Here is a 16,674-nt window from a genome sequence, read left to right as displayed (position 1 = left end):
GAGGTTTCTTGAGTTAAGTATTTATCCTGTCTTGGTGTTGATATTTATTTGTATAAGTATAGTTTTGCCATCTTTATGTAATTTCTTTTATTTTCATAACTAAATGCTGCCTTAGATTTTTGTTTTGTTTTTTGTGTCTTCATTCTTCTTTTGTGAGGCAAGGCCTTGCTGTGTAGACCTCTATGGCCTAGAACTTGCTTTGTGCAGACCAGGCTTTCTTTGGACTTTTGGCAATCTTCCTGTCTCAGCCATGTGAGTGCTGGGATTGCAGACATGAACCACCATGCCTAGCTCTTGTTTACATCACTTATCCTGTCCTATTAAGAATAATGTTTGTTGTGGTGATAAAAAATGAGTAGTTTGCCATAATTTTATTTATATATATATATATATATATATATATCAATCAAGACTCTGAGCTTACTCTATTGTTTTAAAATCCATTTAATTTTTATTCAAGTCCTAGTCCACATACAAAAATTAATATGCTATTTATTATAAGGCTTGCTGTGAGGAACAGACCCTTCCCATTGCTTATTCTTCAAACCACCACGGGTAGGTTTTAGATATTTAGGTATTTTTAGATCTTTGCAATCGTGTCTTCTGATGTTTACCTTCGTGCCGCCATATGGCAGGCTTGTCACACTATTTTTAATTTTTCACTTGGAGAACTGCTGAATTCCCAATGGTGAGGATTGAACATTTGTGCTCTTCCCACCTCGCCTGTCTTTAGCACGTGTCATGCATACATGCACCTAGAGCCATTCATCAGACCCGCCATCACCGTGGTGTGACAGAACTGGTGTGAGGTTTAGATCCTCAATATCACCATGACCAAACAGACTGTATGCTAAAGGATATCATGAATGCACTTCCTGTCTTTTCTTTCTTTCTTTCCATTTATTTTAAGATAGGCTCTTCCTATGTAGCCACACTGTCCCGAACCTTGCTATATGGCATGTGCTTACTGGTCTTGAACTCTATCCTCTTGCCTCAACTTCTTGAATGCTGGGATTACAGGCATGTATCCCACACCTCATGGTTGGAAATTCTATCGTAATATAGTTTAGAAAAATTCAATCTTTGAAACGAATGGCTGGAAATTATTTTACCTTAAAACTTTAAAGGTATTGCTTCACTTTTTGTTCCATGTTCCAAAATTTATATTGAGAAGTCTAAAGTCATTCTGTTTTTGTTTGTTTTGTTATTGGGACAGGATCTCACCGTGTAGCTCTGCCTGGCCTAGAACTCACTCTGTAGACCAGGCTAGCCTTGAACTCACAGCACTCCTCTTGCCTCTGCCTCCTGATGCTGGAACTAAGGGCTTGCTCCACCGTTCAAGCTTTTAGATCTTTGTGGAAGATTTTGAAATGTTCCCTGTGCCCTCAGAGTTGTGAAATTTCATGGTGACATGCTTGCTGCCTTCTATTTTGTTCATTTGGGGAGTTTCTTTTAAGGAAACTTATTCTTAAATTCAGGATTCACTTAAATGATTTCTTCTTTTTCCTTTCTGCTCCACTCTTATTCTCTTTTTGTAAAACTCATTTATATATTGGTTCCCAGGCCAGTCTTCTAGTCCTTGGTTTTGGTTTCTTGTTTGAGGCAGGGTCCTTTATGGCCCAGGCTGGATTTGAACTTACCTCGTAGCTGAGGATAACCTCTGCCTCCAGTTCCTGGGTCTAGGCATAAGGAATCTCAACTCTCTACACTCTGCTTTATATTCTGGAATTTTCTTCAGCTTTTATATTTCCAACACTCTTACTGATTTTTTTTCTATTTCTATCATAACAGTTTTAATGTCTAACAACTTTCTTTTTCCTTCCTTCCTTCCTTCCTTCCTTCCTTCCTTCCTTCCTTCCTTCCTTCCTTCCTCCCTCCCTCCCTCCCTCCCTCCCNCTTTCCTTTCCTTTCCTTTCCTTTCCTTTCCTTTCCTTTCCTTTCCTTTCCTTTCCTTTCCTTTCCTTTCCTTTCCTTTCCTTTCCTTTCTAAGATAGGGCTCTCATTATGTGGCTCAGGCTTCAAACTTGTTATGTAGCCCAGGCTAGCCTTGAATTCAGAAAGATCCACCTGCCTCTGCCTCTTGAGCGGCAGGACTAAAGGCCTGTGTCACTGCTCCCTATCCTAGCCAGTGTTCTCCTGCTGGGTTACACTCCTGGTTTTATTCAGTTAATATTTCCTATGATGGCAGCTTTTAACTATCCCATTAAAAACTATCTTGGAAAACCAATTTTGCTGTGTTGAGTCTTTGAGAAGGTGTAGGATCGGGATGAAGTTTGGCTTTAATACAGAAACTTTATTGTAAGCTCCCACGATGCTTCTTTATTAACTGTGAAATTCATATCATAGTCACATTTCCTCCTCTCCAGATGTCTTTGAAACGGAGGAAACTTAACTACATCAGATAAATCCTGTTGGGACATTGTATACGGCACGAACTTAAATTCATAGGGTTTTATGACCTCTTTGGAGATATTCTCAGCCAGAGGGAGAAATAATTTTTAGAAATATTTTTAGAATAGAAGTTATTTTTAAAAATACAAGTTATACTTTATCTTCTTTTTTGTGGACTGCTTAGGATGATTTTCATCTGCACAGCACTTTGAAAACGTGCTTGCTTTATGCGGATGCTCACGCACATGCGCATCCTGGAGTCGTGTGAAGGTCAGAGTACAGCATGCAGGAAATGAGTCTCTTCTGCTGTGTGGAGTCCAGGGATCCAGCTGAGACTGGGAGGCTTAAACCTAATGGGCTGCTGCTGGGTGTGGTGGTGCACACTTTTAACCCAAGCCCTGGGGAAGCAGAGGAAGGCAGGTATTAGGCCAGCCCTGCTGATGCGCTGAGTTCCAAGATAACCAGGACTACATAAGGGAACTTAATCTTTAAAAAACAAAAAACAAAAAACAAAAAGACTACTTCATGATTTGCCTGTCATTTCTGCACAGGGTCCATGCTAATCTCTGTGTGGTTCCAGTTTTTGTATGTGTGTTGCCAAAGCAAGCGCCATTTAAGGATCTCTAGTGTGTCATGTAAAAAAACACTATTTTTTTCTAAGAAATGATGGATTGAGATATTTGGCTTATTTTTCTTTGTTTTGTGTTGTGTTTATTTATTTATTTATTTATTTATTTATTTAAGTCTGGGTCTCATGTAGCTTAGGTTGGTCTTGAACTCACTGTGAAACCAAGGCTGGCTTTGAACCCCTGGGCTTTGAACTGCCTCTTTTTTGGCCCCAGTGCTGGGTAGAATTGCAGGTGTGTGCTGTCATACCTGGCTTTATTTTAGTAAATGACTGAATGAAGGTTTGTTTAAATCCTTTTGTATCACCAGCCTGAGACATAGGTTTAGTGAATCTCTCTGTCAAGTTAAAGTTATTGCTAGAATAAGAAGAATATACCCACCTGATGATAGCATTGAACCTTGTGGAAACTGGTCTGTTTTGGTAGCTTTTGTCACTCTCCCTTGAGGTAAATGAAGTACTTGTATTAGCTATGTTTACTTGATGCATGAAAATATATTGGTTCTTTTAGGTATGAAACATTATTCCTGCTTTTGTATTTTTCTGTTGGCGTCTCGCTTTAAACTTGTGATCCTTCCACCTCACCTCTCCCAGTACTAGGACTATAGACATTGCCCTGCCAGCTTTTTTCTTTCTTTCTTTTTTCATTTTTTTATTAGATATTTTCTTTATTTGCATTTTAAATTTTATCCCCTTACCTCATTTCCCCTCCGAAAATCCCCTTTCCCGTCCCCCTTCCCCCCTGTTCACTAACCCACCCACTCCCGCTTCCCTGTCCTGGCATTCCCCTACACTGGGGCATGGAGCCTTCACAAGGCCAAGGACCTCCCAGCCAGCTTTTTAAAAACATGAATTGTATTTATGCAGCTGAAAAGATTCTGTAGTATGTTTACTCCCAAAGTGATCGCTAATGGAAGGCATCTCCAAGTTCAACTTAAATGCATTTGATTACTGCTATGAGAACTTGAACTATTATACTACCGTGATTCAGTTAACACAGCATGTTTGAGTCCAGCTAAAAGTACCGTTGTCATCACCTTTCATAGCAAACATTCAGGAAGGCTCTCTGATTTCCTGTGGTAGAGGGCAGCAAGAACCTCAGTCAGGACGATCTTTGAGTTAGGCACAGCCCAGGCTGTTAAGACTGGAAGAGTCGTACAGATCTTTCACTTGCTTGGTTAGAGTCACACCAAGATATTTTATATTATTTGTGACTATTGTGAAGGGTGTCGTTTCCCTAATTTCTTTCACAGCCCATTTGTCCTTTGAGAGTAGGAAGGCTACTGATTTGTTTGAATTAACTTTATATCTGGCCACTTTGCTGGAGTTGTTTATCAGGTTTAGGAGTTCTCTAGTGGAGTTTTTGGGGTCACTTATATATACTATCATATCATCTGCAAATAGTGATATTTTGACTTCTTTCTTTCCAATTTGTATCCCTTTGACCTCCTTTTGTTGTCTAATTGCTCTGGCTAGGACTTCAAGTACAATGTTGAATAGGTAGTGAGAAAGTGGGCAGCCTCGTCTAGTCCCTGATTTTAGTGGGATTGCTTCAAGTTTCTCTCCATTTACTTTGATTTTGGCTACTGGTTTGCTGTATATTGCTTTTACTATGTTTAGGTATGGGCCTTGAATTCTTGAATTCCTGATCTTTCCAAGACTTTTAACATGAAGGGATATTGAATTTTGTCAAATGCTTTTTCAGCGTCTAATGAAATGATCATGTGTTTTTTTCTTTGAGTTTGTTTATGTCATGGATTACACTGATGGATTTCTATATATTGAACCATCCCTGCATCCCTGAAGCCTACTTGATCGTGGTGAACAATCATTTTGATGTGTTCTTGGATTTGGTTTGCAAGAATTTTATTGAGTATTTTTGCATTGATATTCATAAGGGAAATTGATCTGAAGTTATCTTTCTTTGTTGGGTCTTTGTATGGTTTTGGTATCAGCGTAACTGTGGCTTCATAGAATGAATTGGGTAGTGTTCCTTCTGTTTCTATTTTGTGGAATAGTTTGTGAAGAACTGGGATTAGTTCTTCTTTGAAGGTTTGATAGAACTCTGCACTAAACCCATCTGGTCCTGGGCTTTTCTTGGTTGGGAGACTATCAATGACTGCTTCTATTTCTTTAGGGGTTATGGGACTGTTTAGATGGTTTATCTGAACCTGATTTAGCTTTGGTGCCTGGTATCTGTCTAGAAAATTGTCCATTTCATCCAGATTTTCCAGTTTTGTTGAGTATAGGCTTTTGTAGTAGGATCTGGTGAATTTTTTAATTTCCTCAGTTTCTGTTGTTATATCTTCCTTTTTATTTCCGATTTCCTTAATTTGGATACTATCTTTGTACCCTCTGATTAGTCTGGCTAAGGGCTTATCTATCTTGTTGATTTTCTCAATGAACCAGCTCCTGGTTTTGTTGATTCTTTGTGTAGTTCTTTTTGTTTCTATTTGGTTAATTTCAGCCCTGAGTTTGATTATTTCCTGCCATCTACTCCTCTTGGGTGTATTTGCATATACCCAGAAGATGCTACAACATATAATAAGGACACATGCTCCACTATGTTCATAGCAGTCATATTTATAATAGTCAGAAGCTGGAAACAACCCAGATGTCCCTCAATAGAGGAATGGATACAGAAAATGTGATACATTTACATAACCGAATACTACTCAGCTATTAAAAACAATGACTTCATGAAATTCATAGGCAAATGGATGGAACTTGAAAATATCTTGAGTGAGTTAACTCAGTCACAAAAGAACACACAGTATGTACTCTCTGATACGTGGATATTAGCCCAAAAGTTCAGAATACCCAAGATTCATTTCACAGACCATATGAATGAAGCCCAAGAAGAAGGAAGACCAAAGTGTGGATGCTTTAGTGCTTCTTAGAAGGGGGAACAAAATACTCATGGGAGGAAATATGGAGACAAAGTGAGGAGCAGAGACTGAAGGAAAGGACATCCAGAGACTGCCCCACCTGGGGATCCATCCCATATACAGTCACCAAACCCAGACACTATTATGGATGCCAATAGATGCTCACAGCCAACTGTTGGACTGAGGGGGAAGTCCCTGATGGAGGAGTTGGAGAAGGGACTGAAGGGGCTGAGGGGGTTTCCAGCTCCATATGGGGAGCAACAGTGTCAACTGACCAGACTCCCCAGAGCTCCAGGGACTGGACCACCAACCAAAGAATACACATGGAGTGACCCATGGCACTGGCCACATACGTGGCAGAGGGTGGCAGTGGGGGGAGCAGCCCTTGGGCCTGAGGGTGTTTGATGCCCCAGTGTAGAGGAATGCCAGGGCGGGAAGATGGGAGTGGGTGGGTGGGTGGGGGAGCACCCTCAGAGAGGCAGGGGAGGGGGGATGGGATAGGAGGTTTGGTGAAGTGGAGACATGGGGAGCAGAAAACATTTGAAATGTAAATAAAGAAAATATCCAATAAAAAAATAATAAAGAGAGCATCAATCACATGAATGAAGGTAGGGCCTTCATATCCCGATCAACTCCCTTGTTACCTTGGGGATTTAGTTAGAACTTAAGAGTCTTGGGTGAATGATAGGTGCCTTTCTTAAACTGTCTGCCTGACCCTTTCTATCCCGTCCTCTGCAAAAGCAGCCAGTCTCTTACCTGCTGGGCTCTCTTCCCCACCCCAACGCCCCTGAGCCCTGGCCTCTACCAAGCACTGTTGAAGCCATCACTATTTCGAATTTCACAATACTCTTTCTTCAGTCGTTAATATCTTGGTGACGGATTTATTTTTTTAATGTCTCATTTCTCAGGTCTGTTCACGGTAGGCCCTTGTTTGATACACATTTGCCTGACTTGGAAACATGTTTATTAAATTAATCGAAGTTAAGGATTTAAAAGCCGGCAAACACTGTTGCTTTGATTTAGTAATGGACGTTCCGCATATTGACACGACATAGAAATTTCTGTTCACTGCTGTGTCTCAGCTGTTGGTATTTGTTATTTTGTCCCAGTTGCTGGCACTGCTTCAACTCTTCCCTCTCTCTCGTGGCTCAGAGTTTCTCCCCCGAGCCGCATGTGAATTTCAGGGCCTACTGCTTCTTCTTGGACACTGAGAACTACGTTAAGGGCTATCTCCGACTTGGGCAGCTCAGAAGCCCCGTGACGCATTGTCACATGTCTCTGGCTCACTGACCTTTCTGGGCAGGAGAGCAGTTTTCCTGGCAACAGTCTGCAGTATTACCCGGTTTATAGGCTTGCAAATCTGCAGATATATAATTGGGACAGTTTTCTCTGGAAAATTTAATCAGATGGTGAGCTCACTGGCATATTGTAGATTTTTTTTTTCTATCTTGTGGTTTAATTAACTACTCTCTAAGCAACTGAAGAAAACAAATTTTATTTAGGAGGAAAGTGTTTTATTTTGCCCTCCGTATCAAGCTAATTAACTTCAACTTTTTCTCTTTGTGGAACACGGAGACAGTATTCTTTGTTCCTTCTCTGTTTGAAACACTATGATGAGAATAGACTATATACTCTTTCCAGTGGGATGTTACTGGGGAAGGTTGTAACAGACTTATTTCTTTGCTATGAAGGTATGGAATTGGCAGACAGGGGACTATGTATTTTTGCAAGCCCACCAGGAAACAGTAAAGGACTTCAGGCTCCTCCAAGATTCAAGATTGCTTTCTTGGTCGTTTGATGGAACGGTGAAGGTAATTCACATACTAGATTTTAAAAAAGTGGTTTGTTGTCTTTTAAACTATTTTGAAAATATTCCTTACGTGTTTATTTAGTTATTTTTACTATGAGTATGGGTGTGTGACTTGTATGAATCTGACTGTGGACCCTGTGTGTGTGTGGTTCGTGTCCTCAGAGGTCAGAAGAGAGCAAGGACCATTGGATCCTCTAGAACTGGAATTACAGATACTTGTGAGCGGGGTGCTGAGAACTGAACCTAAGTTCTCTTGAAGAACAGTTAGTGATCTTAGTTCCTAGGCTGCCTTTCCAGACCCAAATACCAGATTTGAATGTATGTATGTATGTATGTATATATCTATATGTATGTTATTTTGAAGCAGGGTCTCACTATATAGCCCTGGTTGGTCTGGAACTTGATATGTAGATCAGGCTAGTCTTGAACTCACAGAGATCCACCTGCCTCCTGAGTTTCCGGGACTAAAGGCATGTGCATCACCATACCCAGCCCCAGGTTGTTCTTTTAAAGAAAACATTCTGATGTTGCAATAATTATAGTGTGACAGCTTTAAAGCACATGAATGTTAAGTAATTAAATGAAAAAAAAAATTCAGTATTGTGCCTGTTTTCTATTCAGTGTGGTCACCTTCATCTGTTATATGTTTGTAATCATTTACGATAAAGGAAGCTTAAGCGATCAGAACAGCTACTGTTCTAAAACTTGTTTTTTTGGGGGGGGGGTATGTTTTGAGGCTGATTTTGTTCTCTTGAAAATTTTTACTTGTATGGCTGTTTTGTTTGCATGTATGTGTGTGTAGCACCCATGGAAGCCAAAAGCATTGAATCTCCTAGAACTGGAGAGAGATGGCTGTGAGCCACCTTGTGTAGGTGCTGGAAACCAAACCCCGCTCCTCTGGGAAAGCGGCCAGTGCTCTCGACCGCTGAGCTGTTTTAGTTCCCTCTTACTGAGTCTTTTCTGTCCTTCCTTCCCTTCTCCTCCCCTCTCCTTGGTTTATGATTCTAGGAATCAAACCTAGGGCTTTGCACACACTAGACAAGAATTCTACCAGTGAGTGACATCCTTTGTTTTCTTGAAGTTCTACATAGCCCAAGTTATCTTGAACTTCTTGTCCTCCTGTTTCTGCTCCCCCTTATCTTGGGGGCTACAGTTGTGTTTCATCATGCATGACAAAAAATGTCATTAGAAGTGTCACCTAACCTTTTTCTCCCTAAGGTGTGGAATATCATTACCGGAAGAATAGAAAGAGACTTTACTTGTCATCAGGGCACAGTGCTTTCCTGTGCTATCTCTTCTGATGCGACCAAGTTTTCATCTACCTCTGCTGATAAGACTGCCAAGGTCAGTTAGTCACGTGAAGTGTCTATGTGTGAAACCTACAGTACTGGTTATTATTATGAGTCCAAACAATGTATAAGGCAGGAGAGTCACAGATTTGGTTTACACGTTTGTATCATGTGTTTTTAAGAATTTGTTTATTATCTCTGTGTGTATGTAACGGGGGGAGGGGGGACCTGCATGAGTCACTGTGCATGTGTACAGGTCAGAGGACAGCTGCTGGGAGTGGGTTTTGGGTCCACCTTGCTGAGGCAGGGCTTCTTATTTTTTCTGCTGCTTTTGCCTGCTCTGTGCTCCAAACCAGAGCTTCCAGCTGGTTTTCCTGTCTCCACCTCCCCCGGCCTTAGGAATGGTGTAGCTGCAGATGCAGGCCACCACGTGAGCTTTTTACAGGCAGTTGGGTTGTCTGGCTGGTGAGGCTAGTGCTCCGACTGAGCCATCCCTCTCTGATCCACTCCTACCTGTATCATATTTTAGGATGTGCAGCACTAAGAATTTTACTTACTTGTCTCTTACTTGATCACATCATAGGTGTCATTGTCCCTGCAGTATATAGAAGTATATAGCTGTCATTGTTCCTGCAGTATATAGGAGTATATAGGTGTCATTGTCCCTGCAGTATATAGAAGTATATAGGTGTCATTGTCCCTGCAGTATATAGGAGTATGTAGGTGTCATTGTCCCTGCAGTATATAGGAGTATGTAGGTGTCATTGTCCCTGCAGTATANATATAGGAGTATGTAGGTGTCATTGTCCCTGCAGTATATAGGAGTATGTAGGTGTCATTGTCCCTGCAGTATATAGGAGTATGTAGGTGTCATTGCCCCTATTCCACATATACAGAAACTGAAGCTAGAGGACCGTGAGCTGTCCTAGGTCACATGCTGTTGGAGGATGCCCGTTTGCACTCACTTGCTGTTTAAATGAATAATACTTAGTAATTCTGATTCTTCTTTATGGCAGAATTAAGAAATAATTCTTAATTTCTCAAATTCTTAATTCCTTAATTCTTAAAGTATTTTTAAAAAGGAAAAGATTACTTTTTATTTATAACTAATCAGATTGAATTTCTGGTGTACATTATATGCAATAAAAGCAATCAACAGGGATGCGAACAGACACAGTCTTTACTCACTTGGTATAAGTGGATATCTTTGAAGTGCTTCTGGCTTGGGGACTCTCAGCACTGCATTGCCTTCTCTGTCCCTCCATCCTTGTTAATGGCATCATTACCTAGCTGTCTTTGGAGCTTTTGTTCATGGCTCAGTGCTTTAGTTCTATCTGCTTATCCTTGTTCCCAAAGGCCACGCCCACTGACTGGTGGGCACCTCCTTCACTTTATTCTCCCTGCTACCACTTAGGGCTGCTTGAAACACCCAGCCTGTGATGCTGTGTGGATGAGTGAGCTCTGTGACCCATCACTGCCTTTCTTTTCAGCCATTCCCTGTTTCTGCCTATCTTGTTCCACTGCTACCTTGGTGTGCAAGGTGCAGCACATCATTTTAGACCTCAGTTTCTGGTTGGCTCTTCAGCCTTTCCTGACTCAGGCAGCGTTAGCTGCTCTGCCTTCAGAGTTTTCATGACGTTTTATTTGTGCTCTTTGGAGCATTTCAGGTGCTCACAAAGTATGCCTGAGCCTGCTTTCTAGATTAACTATAAATGTCAAGGAAAGGAGGGTCTATGTCTACTTCATCTCCTACTGTAAGTTCTTCCTTGGGAGTGCCTGGAACATGGCAGTGGGACCTGGCTAGATGGTAATAAAGAACCACAGAGAGAATATGGGGGGCGGGGGGGGGGTGAGGAGAGAAGAAAGACAGCAAGCCAGGTCTAGTAGTTCATTGCTTTAGAGACAGGAAGATCTCTGTGAGCTCAAAGCCAGCCTGGGCCCCTGTCTCCCCTATCCCCCCTCCCCCCCAAAAGATAGCATTTGTCCAGCAATAATATTGTAGGGCAGTGTGGTGACTAACCTTTAAAGAGCTTTGCCTGTGTGTTATGTCCTGTGCCAGCATTTGGTCCTTTGCAATCCCATTTAATCATCACACCATGGGAATCATTGCCCATTTTACAAGTGCAGAAACTGAAGCTAGAGAGACCAAGCTGTTGGAGGTCACAAGGATTCAGTAGGGTGGACCATCTCCCTCACCCCTAAGCTGTTTTTAACTGATTCTCTGTTCCTCCTTTTAAACATTAATCCGAAGGTAAGAAAGCTAACTCTGGTCTTTGAGCTATATTTAACTTGAGTAATTAATTAAAGGGAAATCCCAAAGTTGACAAGGTTGCAGGTTAGAGATTGGGCATCTTGTGAAAGCTTACACCACCAAACGTTTTCACTTGCAAGTGATTGACTTTTTGGCTGTGTAGCACCAGGGCAGGCCTTAGAGATGTTTAGAGTGTATTGACCATTCCTAAACAATCCTAATTGCCTTCCAGATCTGGAGTTTTGACCTCCTTTCCCCTCTTCATGAGCTGAAGGGCCATAATGGCTGTGTCCGCTGCTCTGCCTTCTCGCTGGATGGCATCCTGTTGGCAACTGGAGATGACAATGGAGAAATCCGGGTAAGGCGTGTGCTGACTGAGGTAGCCTTTCCTCTTTAGCTTGGGGGGACATTCTTCTCCACACTCAGGTTGGTCATTTGATGGTTTTTGAAGGAGAGTCTTGCAGTAAAGCTTAGACCGGCCTTAACTCACATTCAACCTTGCCTGGCCTGACTCCAGATCTTCCTGTTTTAGCTGGGATTACACCAGCTTAACACTGGAGATCTCTTTTAATGGGAGGAATGCACGGGCCCTGGGGTTTTGGTTGGATGGAGCATTCTTTGCTCTGTTTCTTGTGCACACTGTATTCATAGCTACCTCATTCACCCCAGTTAGACAGGTAGGTCAGGTGCTGTGTTGGTGCACACCTTTAGTCCTAACACTCTGAAGGCAGAGGCAGGTGCATCTCTGAATTCCAAGCCAGCCTCGTCCACATAAAATGAGTTCCAGGCCAGCCAGGGATAGTAAGATCTTGTCTCAAAAAAATAAAAATAAAAATAAATAAAATTAAAAATAAATAAATGTTAGGTAGATATTTTATACTTATGTGAGTAGGTATTTACATTTGGTTCTCTGCTGTTAGTTTGTGAATGATTTGTCTTAATTATTTTGTAAACCATTGGGTCATAAATTAATTGCAAATTCTGCTTTTTTTCTCATTGTTTAAAGTAGAGCTCTTTTTAGTACTCTACTCATTAGCATCTCTTGTTGGGTTTGTTACAGTCCTCTTTGGACTGCCTGTCCATGTTAACAAAGGTATACTGAGGCTCACATTATACCTGGATATTTGAGGGGTGTCTGATCTTCTGGCACTGGAGTTGTAGATGGTTGTGAGCCACTATGTGGGTGCTGGGAATTGAACCTGGGTCCTCTGGAAGAGCATCTGGTACTTTTAATTGCTGAGCCATCTCTGCAGCCTTGGTATCCAGTATTTTTGAGGAGAATATTTTTATTTCTGGTGGTGGGTTTCTTGTTTTTGTTTGCTTTTAAGTGGAGGCATTAAAGCTGGCAGAAGAGGAGGTATAATGGAGAGAGATACGAGAGTTTGGACTTGCAGGAGTAGAGATTCTGTCGGGCTTTACAGGAATAGTATTATAATTTTTGATCTGTCTTATTCACATATTGCATAGAATTTCAGTGATAAACCCCTCCTTTACGTCTTTAGTTTTTGGATATAGGGCCTCATCATATTATTTGTCATTTGAACTCAAAATCTTTCTGCCTCTGCCTCCTGAGCAGCAGAAATCAGGCATGCGCCACCATGCCTGCGCTTCTCTCTTAATTCTTTGGAAGCTGAGAACATTTTGATCCAGCACACTCTTCTTATTGTTTTTAAGGAGAACTTTCCAGATATATCACAGATGATGTGCATTTCTACTTTGAGACTGGTAAACCTCAAGGGTTACCTCGTTAATGAATTATGTATTATGTTTATGCAGATATGGAATGTCTCAGATGGCCAGCTTCTTCATTCGTGTCCTCCGATCTCGGTAGAGGAAGGAACTGCTACCCACGGTGGCTGGGTAACTGATGTGTGCTTCTCTCCCGACAGTAAAACGCTTGTCTCTGCTGGAGGATATCTCAAGGTAAGCGTTACTCCAGGGCGTGAAAGAAAGAGCAGTCGGTGTCATAGCTACATGGTTTTCACTTACTGTTCTTCAGTTGGCTTTCCTATAACCCGGCAGAGTACAAGAGGCGTTGTTGTTACCCCCACTTGGCAGTGGTGAGGCTGACGTCTGCAAGGCCACTTTCTCTAGGTCTCAGAGTCTTTGGTAATGGCGGTAGCCGTGTGAGAGTTCTCTTCTCCCAGCTGAACCACATGACCCAATTTCATCTACCGTGGCACTCACTACTAAATATTTTGGTTGGAATTACTTGGAAAAATGTATTTGTGGATTTTTCTTTCTTGATAGTAATAGTACCAGTAAATTAACTTATAATCTGCAGTTTTATTCCTGTCAGCCCACTAATCAGCTCTATGATGCTAAAGTTGTACTACCTTTGCGTTATAGATGAGCAAAAGTGATTTTCATGACAGCTATAACTTTCCTAAATCGTTGTAATTAGTAACTATGAGAGCCAAGTCTCATAGCAGGTCTTGTGCTTCTTCAGTTGTCTCTAACAAGTTGGCTTCTGCATACTCAATAGTGACTTCGGGACCAAGGCTTACACATGTTATAGGACGCCAAGGTCATTTATTGGCCCATTTATCCATTGGGCAAGGTGGTATTTAGTGCCTATTGTGTGCCGTGGCACATATTTAAAGCTTGTCCCTTCCCAGTGGTGGCTAATGTTCCATACAGGAAGCAAGTGGGAAACAGAGTCCCTAAAGGGTGGGAGGAGCCTGAGAGAAGTTTGCAAGAGCAAAGTGGAGGCACAGCCGAGAGCAAGGGACAGGTCACTTGTGAAAGGGGTGAGAAGGGTGCCATCCGTTATGCTGGCCACTAGGGCATCCTGTAAGCTTTATCATTTACAAAGGATCCCATAAGATGTTGTGAGTTGGCTGATGCTTACTGAAAGCAGTCGGGTGAAGATGATTCTCATTATCTCACAATGTGGGTGCTCAGCTGTGTTTGAGTGGCGTCTTTGGTTATGAGGGTCCCACATTATTGCCGTTTTACTCAACATAAATAAATATCCAGCTTATAAAAGATAATTGAGGGAGTGTTTTCAATGTGTGAAATGATATCTCTACAGCCTGCATTGGAAATAAAAGTCTCTTAATGTTGTATTAATGTATACCGTTAGGGGCACACTTTTGTTTAGTCATCAAGAGTTCCTGGACTATCAATGCCTCTTGTCCCCCATTAGTGTAAAGATAAAAACTCCGAGCTCTGAGGATGGTGCATAGAGGAGAGATGCTGTTGTCTTTGTGTTGGACGCTGAAAGTCCTTTGCTGCTAACAGCTTAACTGCCCAGCTACGACACCGAGCTTCTATATTCTCTGGGCTCTATAGAATGCCCCACATAACTCTCTGGCTTTTAGGATATTGTGAAGATAAGAGCAGCTTTTCAGAGTTCTTGGCAAACCTTGAAATAACGTAGCAGGATGGATCTGCTGCAGCACTGCGGAGGCTGTGTCTTGAGGCTGGAAGAAGCTATGGACTGTATGTGCAGTCTGTGTATGAAGTGATGATCAGTGCTCTGCCTTCTGCTTTGATTGCTAGCATGGTTAAACTAATTATGTTAGAACCCAGCCTGCATCTACCCAGCACACTAATGAGACCATCCAAAGGCTCAGAACAAATTAGGAGTAAGAAAAAACAGCAGCTGGAGTGGCCAAGAAATGGGGCCTTTTGGGTCTGTTTACTTTAAACTCCGAGCAGTGTAAGTTGAGTGCCTACAAGATGACATAGGTGTTTACTAGCTAAAATGTTCTTACCTTTCAAAATTACTATAAATGAAAACACATTATCACTTAGACTGCTGGAATGACAAGATTATAATAACTCATACACCTGAAGGCAAAGGCAGATTTAGCTGTGGAACACATGGTTGTAATGAAGGCATTTTATACTCAGAGGCAGAAGAGCACTGTCATGATGGAGGAGTGGGTCTGGGGACAGACTGCCTGAGTTCACATCCCAGCTCTGCCACTCACTAGGTTTACCTCTGTTTGCCTCAGTGATTTCGTCTATGAGATGGGTGTAATGGTAATAGTATCACAGTACAGATAGTATTTATATACCTTTTGCTTCTAGGCATACTTGGGCTTCTTCTGCTATCAGCATCAGATATTCTTGTTTGCTACAGCAGATAGACTTGCTCTGCTGTATCATCATTGCATTAAGTGCACAGTTTATGTAAGGATCAGGCTTGGAGTTTCATATTTCGTGATTTTGGATAAATCTCTGATAACATGTATCTACAGCTGTAGAATGCTATTGAGTAATCCATTACCCTGAAAACCCTGTGTTAGCTGCTGCTATGAAATCGTGTATTTCCAGTCCCTACTGATCCAGTGCCTACTGTAGTGTTTCCAGGTAAAGCAGTCCTTTTTAATGGTGTGTGAGTGTGTATGTGTGTGTGTGTGCTGGGGAAACTGCATCTGAGAGTGGAAACTGTTCCACTTTGCTCTCCACTTCCACTGTCCCCTGAGTCTTGATTCTCTCTGGAGCCCAGGTTCCCTAAAGTGAGGCAGTTGAGTGTAGGAGATGAACTCCCCAAGTCTTAGTCTCTGAAAGTGAGCGAGTCTCCTCGGGCTGGACGTGTTCTTCGTGCTTTCCGTTATGGTGCAGTTTCAGGAGGTGCATGCTGCTTTAGTGAGCTTTACCAAACTATGTGTTTTATCAGGTCCTGCTACAAAGGGCACAGACAAATATGAAACCTGGTCTCGTGGGCAAGGCTCTATGCCATGCCAGGCTCTGAGTGAGGACTGTCCTGGCTGTGACGCTCAGGCTCTTGGTGAACTGTATACCTTTCTAAACCATGTTTGCTCAGTTTAGCTCTGAGGACAGTAAGTTTTGTGGACACCATTTGGTAAAAGTAGTGTTACATACACTCTTGATGAATCCAGTGATGGAAAGGGAAGGATGTGGTCGGAGCACCTGCTTCATTTGATGTGTTCAGCATTCAGCATAGATTGTCACATAAATAGCCTACCTCACTCCTGGTGAAAGAGCTTCCCTGGGAAGACCGTTGTCTTTCTTTGTACTGTGAAGAGTCTGGGCATCTGCTGGAGGACAGTCCCTGGCTATAGAAGTGTCTGTAGTATCTTTAGTGAAGAGAAGCAGTCATGTGCCCACTCCATGGAGCAGACCCTCCACAATGCACCCTGTGTAACCAGCTCTCTAGTGGCTTTTGTTTCCCGGAATGCCTTGCAGTGGCCCTGGGTGCAGACTTGGCCGTGAGGTCATCACCAGGGCTAATCAACAAGGCTGAACCGCTGGTACGGTCGTCAGCGGGAATCCTGCTCAACTGTCATTCCTGCTTACTGCTTGGTTTAAGAACCATTGCATACACTAGCAAGAGTTTGCCGAAAGGACCCTGATATAGCTATCTCTTGTGAGACTATGCCGGGGCCTAGCAAACACAGATGTGGATGCTCACAGTCAGCTATTGGATGGATCACAGGGCCCCCAAT

At 42.2% G+C, this 16,674-nt stretch overlaps 1 protein-coding gene and 1 pseudogene across 3 annotated transcripts in view; one reads left to right on the top strand and one right to left on the bottom strand.

Annotated features, from left to right (window-relative positions):
- Nucleotides 1–16,674, top strand: part of Apaf1 (apoptotic peptidase activating factor 1) — a 91,211-nt gene that overhangs the window by 71,916 nt on the left and 2,621 nt on the right. For all 3 annotated transcript variants that reach the window (XM_029482685.1, XM_021173539.2, XM_029482686.1), the window contains 4 exons: nucleotides 7,596–7,715; nucleotides 8,933–9,058; nucleotides 11,487–11,612; nucleotides 13,031–13,177. In XM_029482685.1, coding sequence (XP_029338545.1) covers nucleotides 7,596–7,715; nucleotides 8,933–9,058; nucleotides 11,487–11,612; nucleotides 13,031–13,177 — 519 coding nt within the window. The remainder of the gene's footprint in view (nucleotides 1–7,595; nucleotides 7,716–8,932; nucleotides 9,059–11,486; nucleotides 11,613–13,030; nucleotides 13,178–16,674) is intronic.
- LOC115032186 lies at nucleotides 2,899–2,999 on the bottom strand (annotated as a pseudogene).

Source organism: Mus caroli, chromosome 10 (assembly GCF_900094665.2).
Source record: "Mus caroli chromosome 10, CAROLI_EIJ_v1.1, whole genome shotgun sequence".
Taxonomy (NCBI): domain Eukaryota; kingdom Metazoa; phylum Chordata; class Mammalia; order Rodentia; family Muridae; genus Mus; species Mus caroli.
Note: the sequence above shows the minus strand (reverse complement) of the source record. Positions and strands in the feature narration are given on the sequence as shown.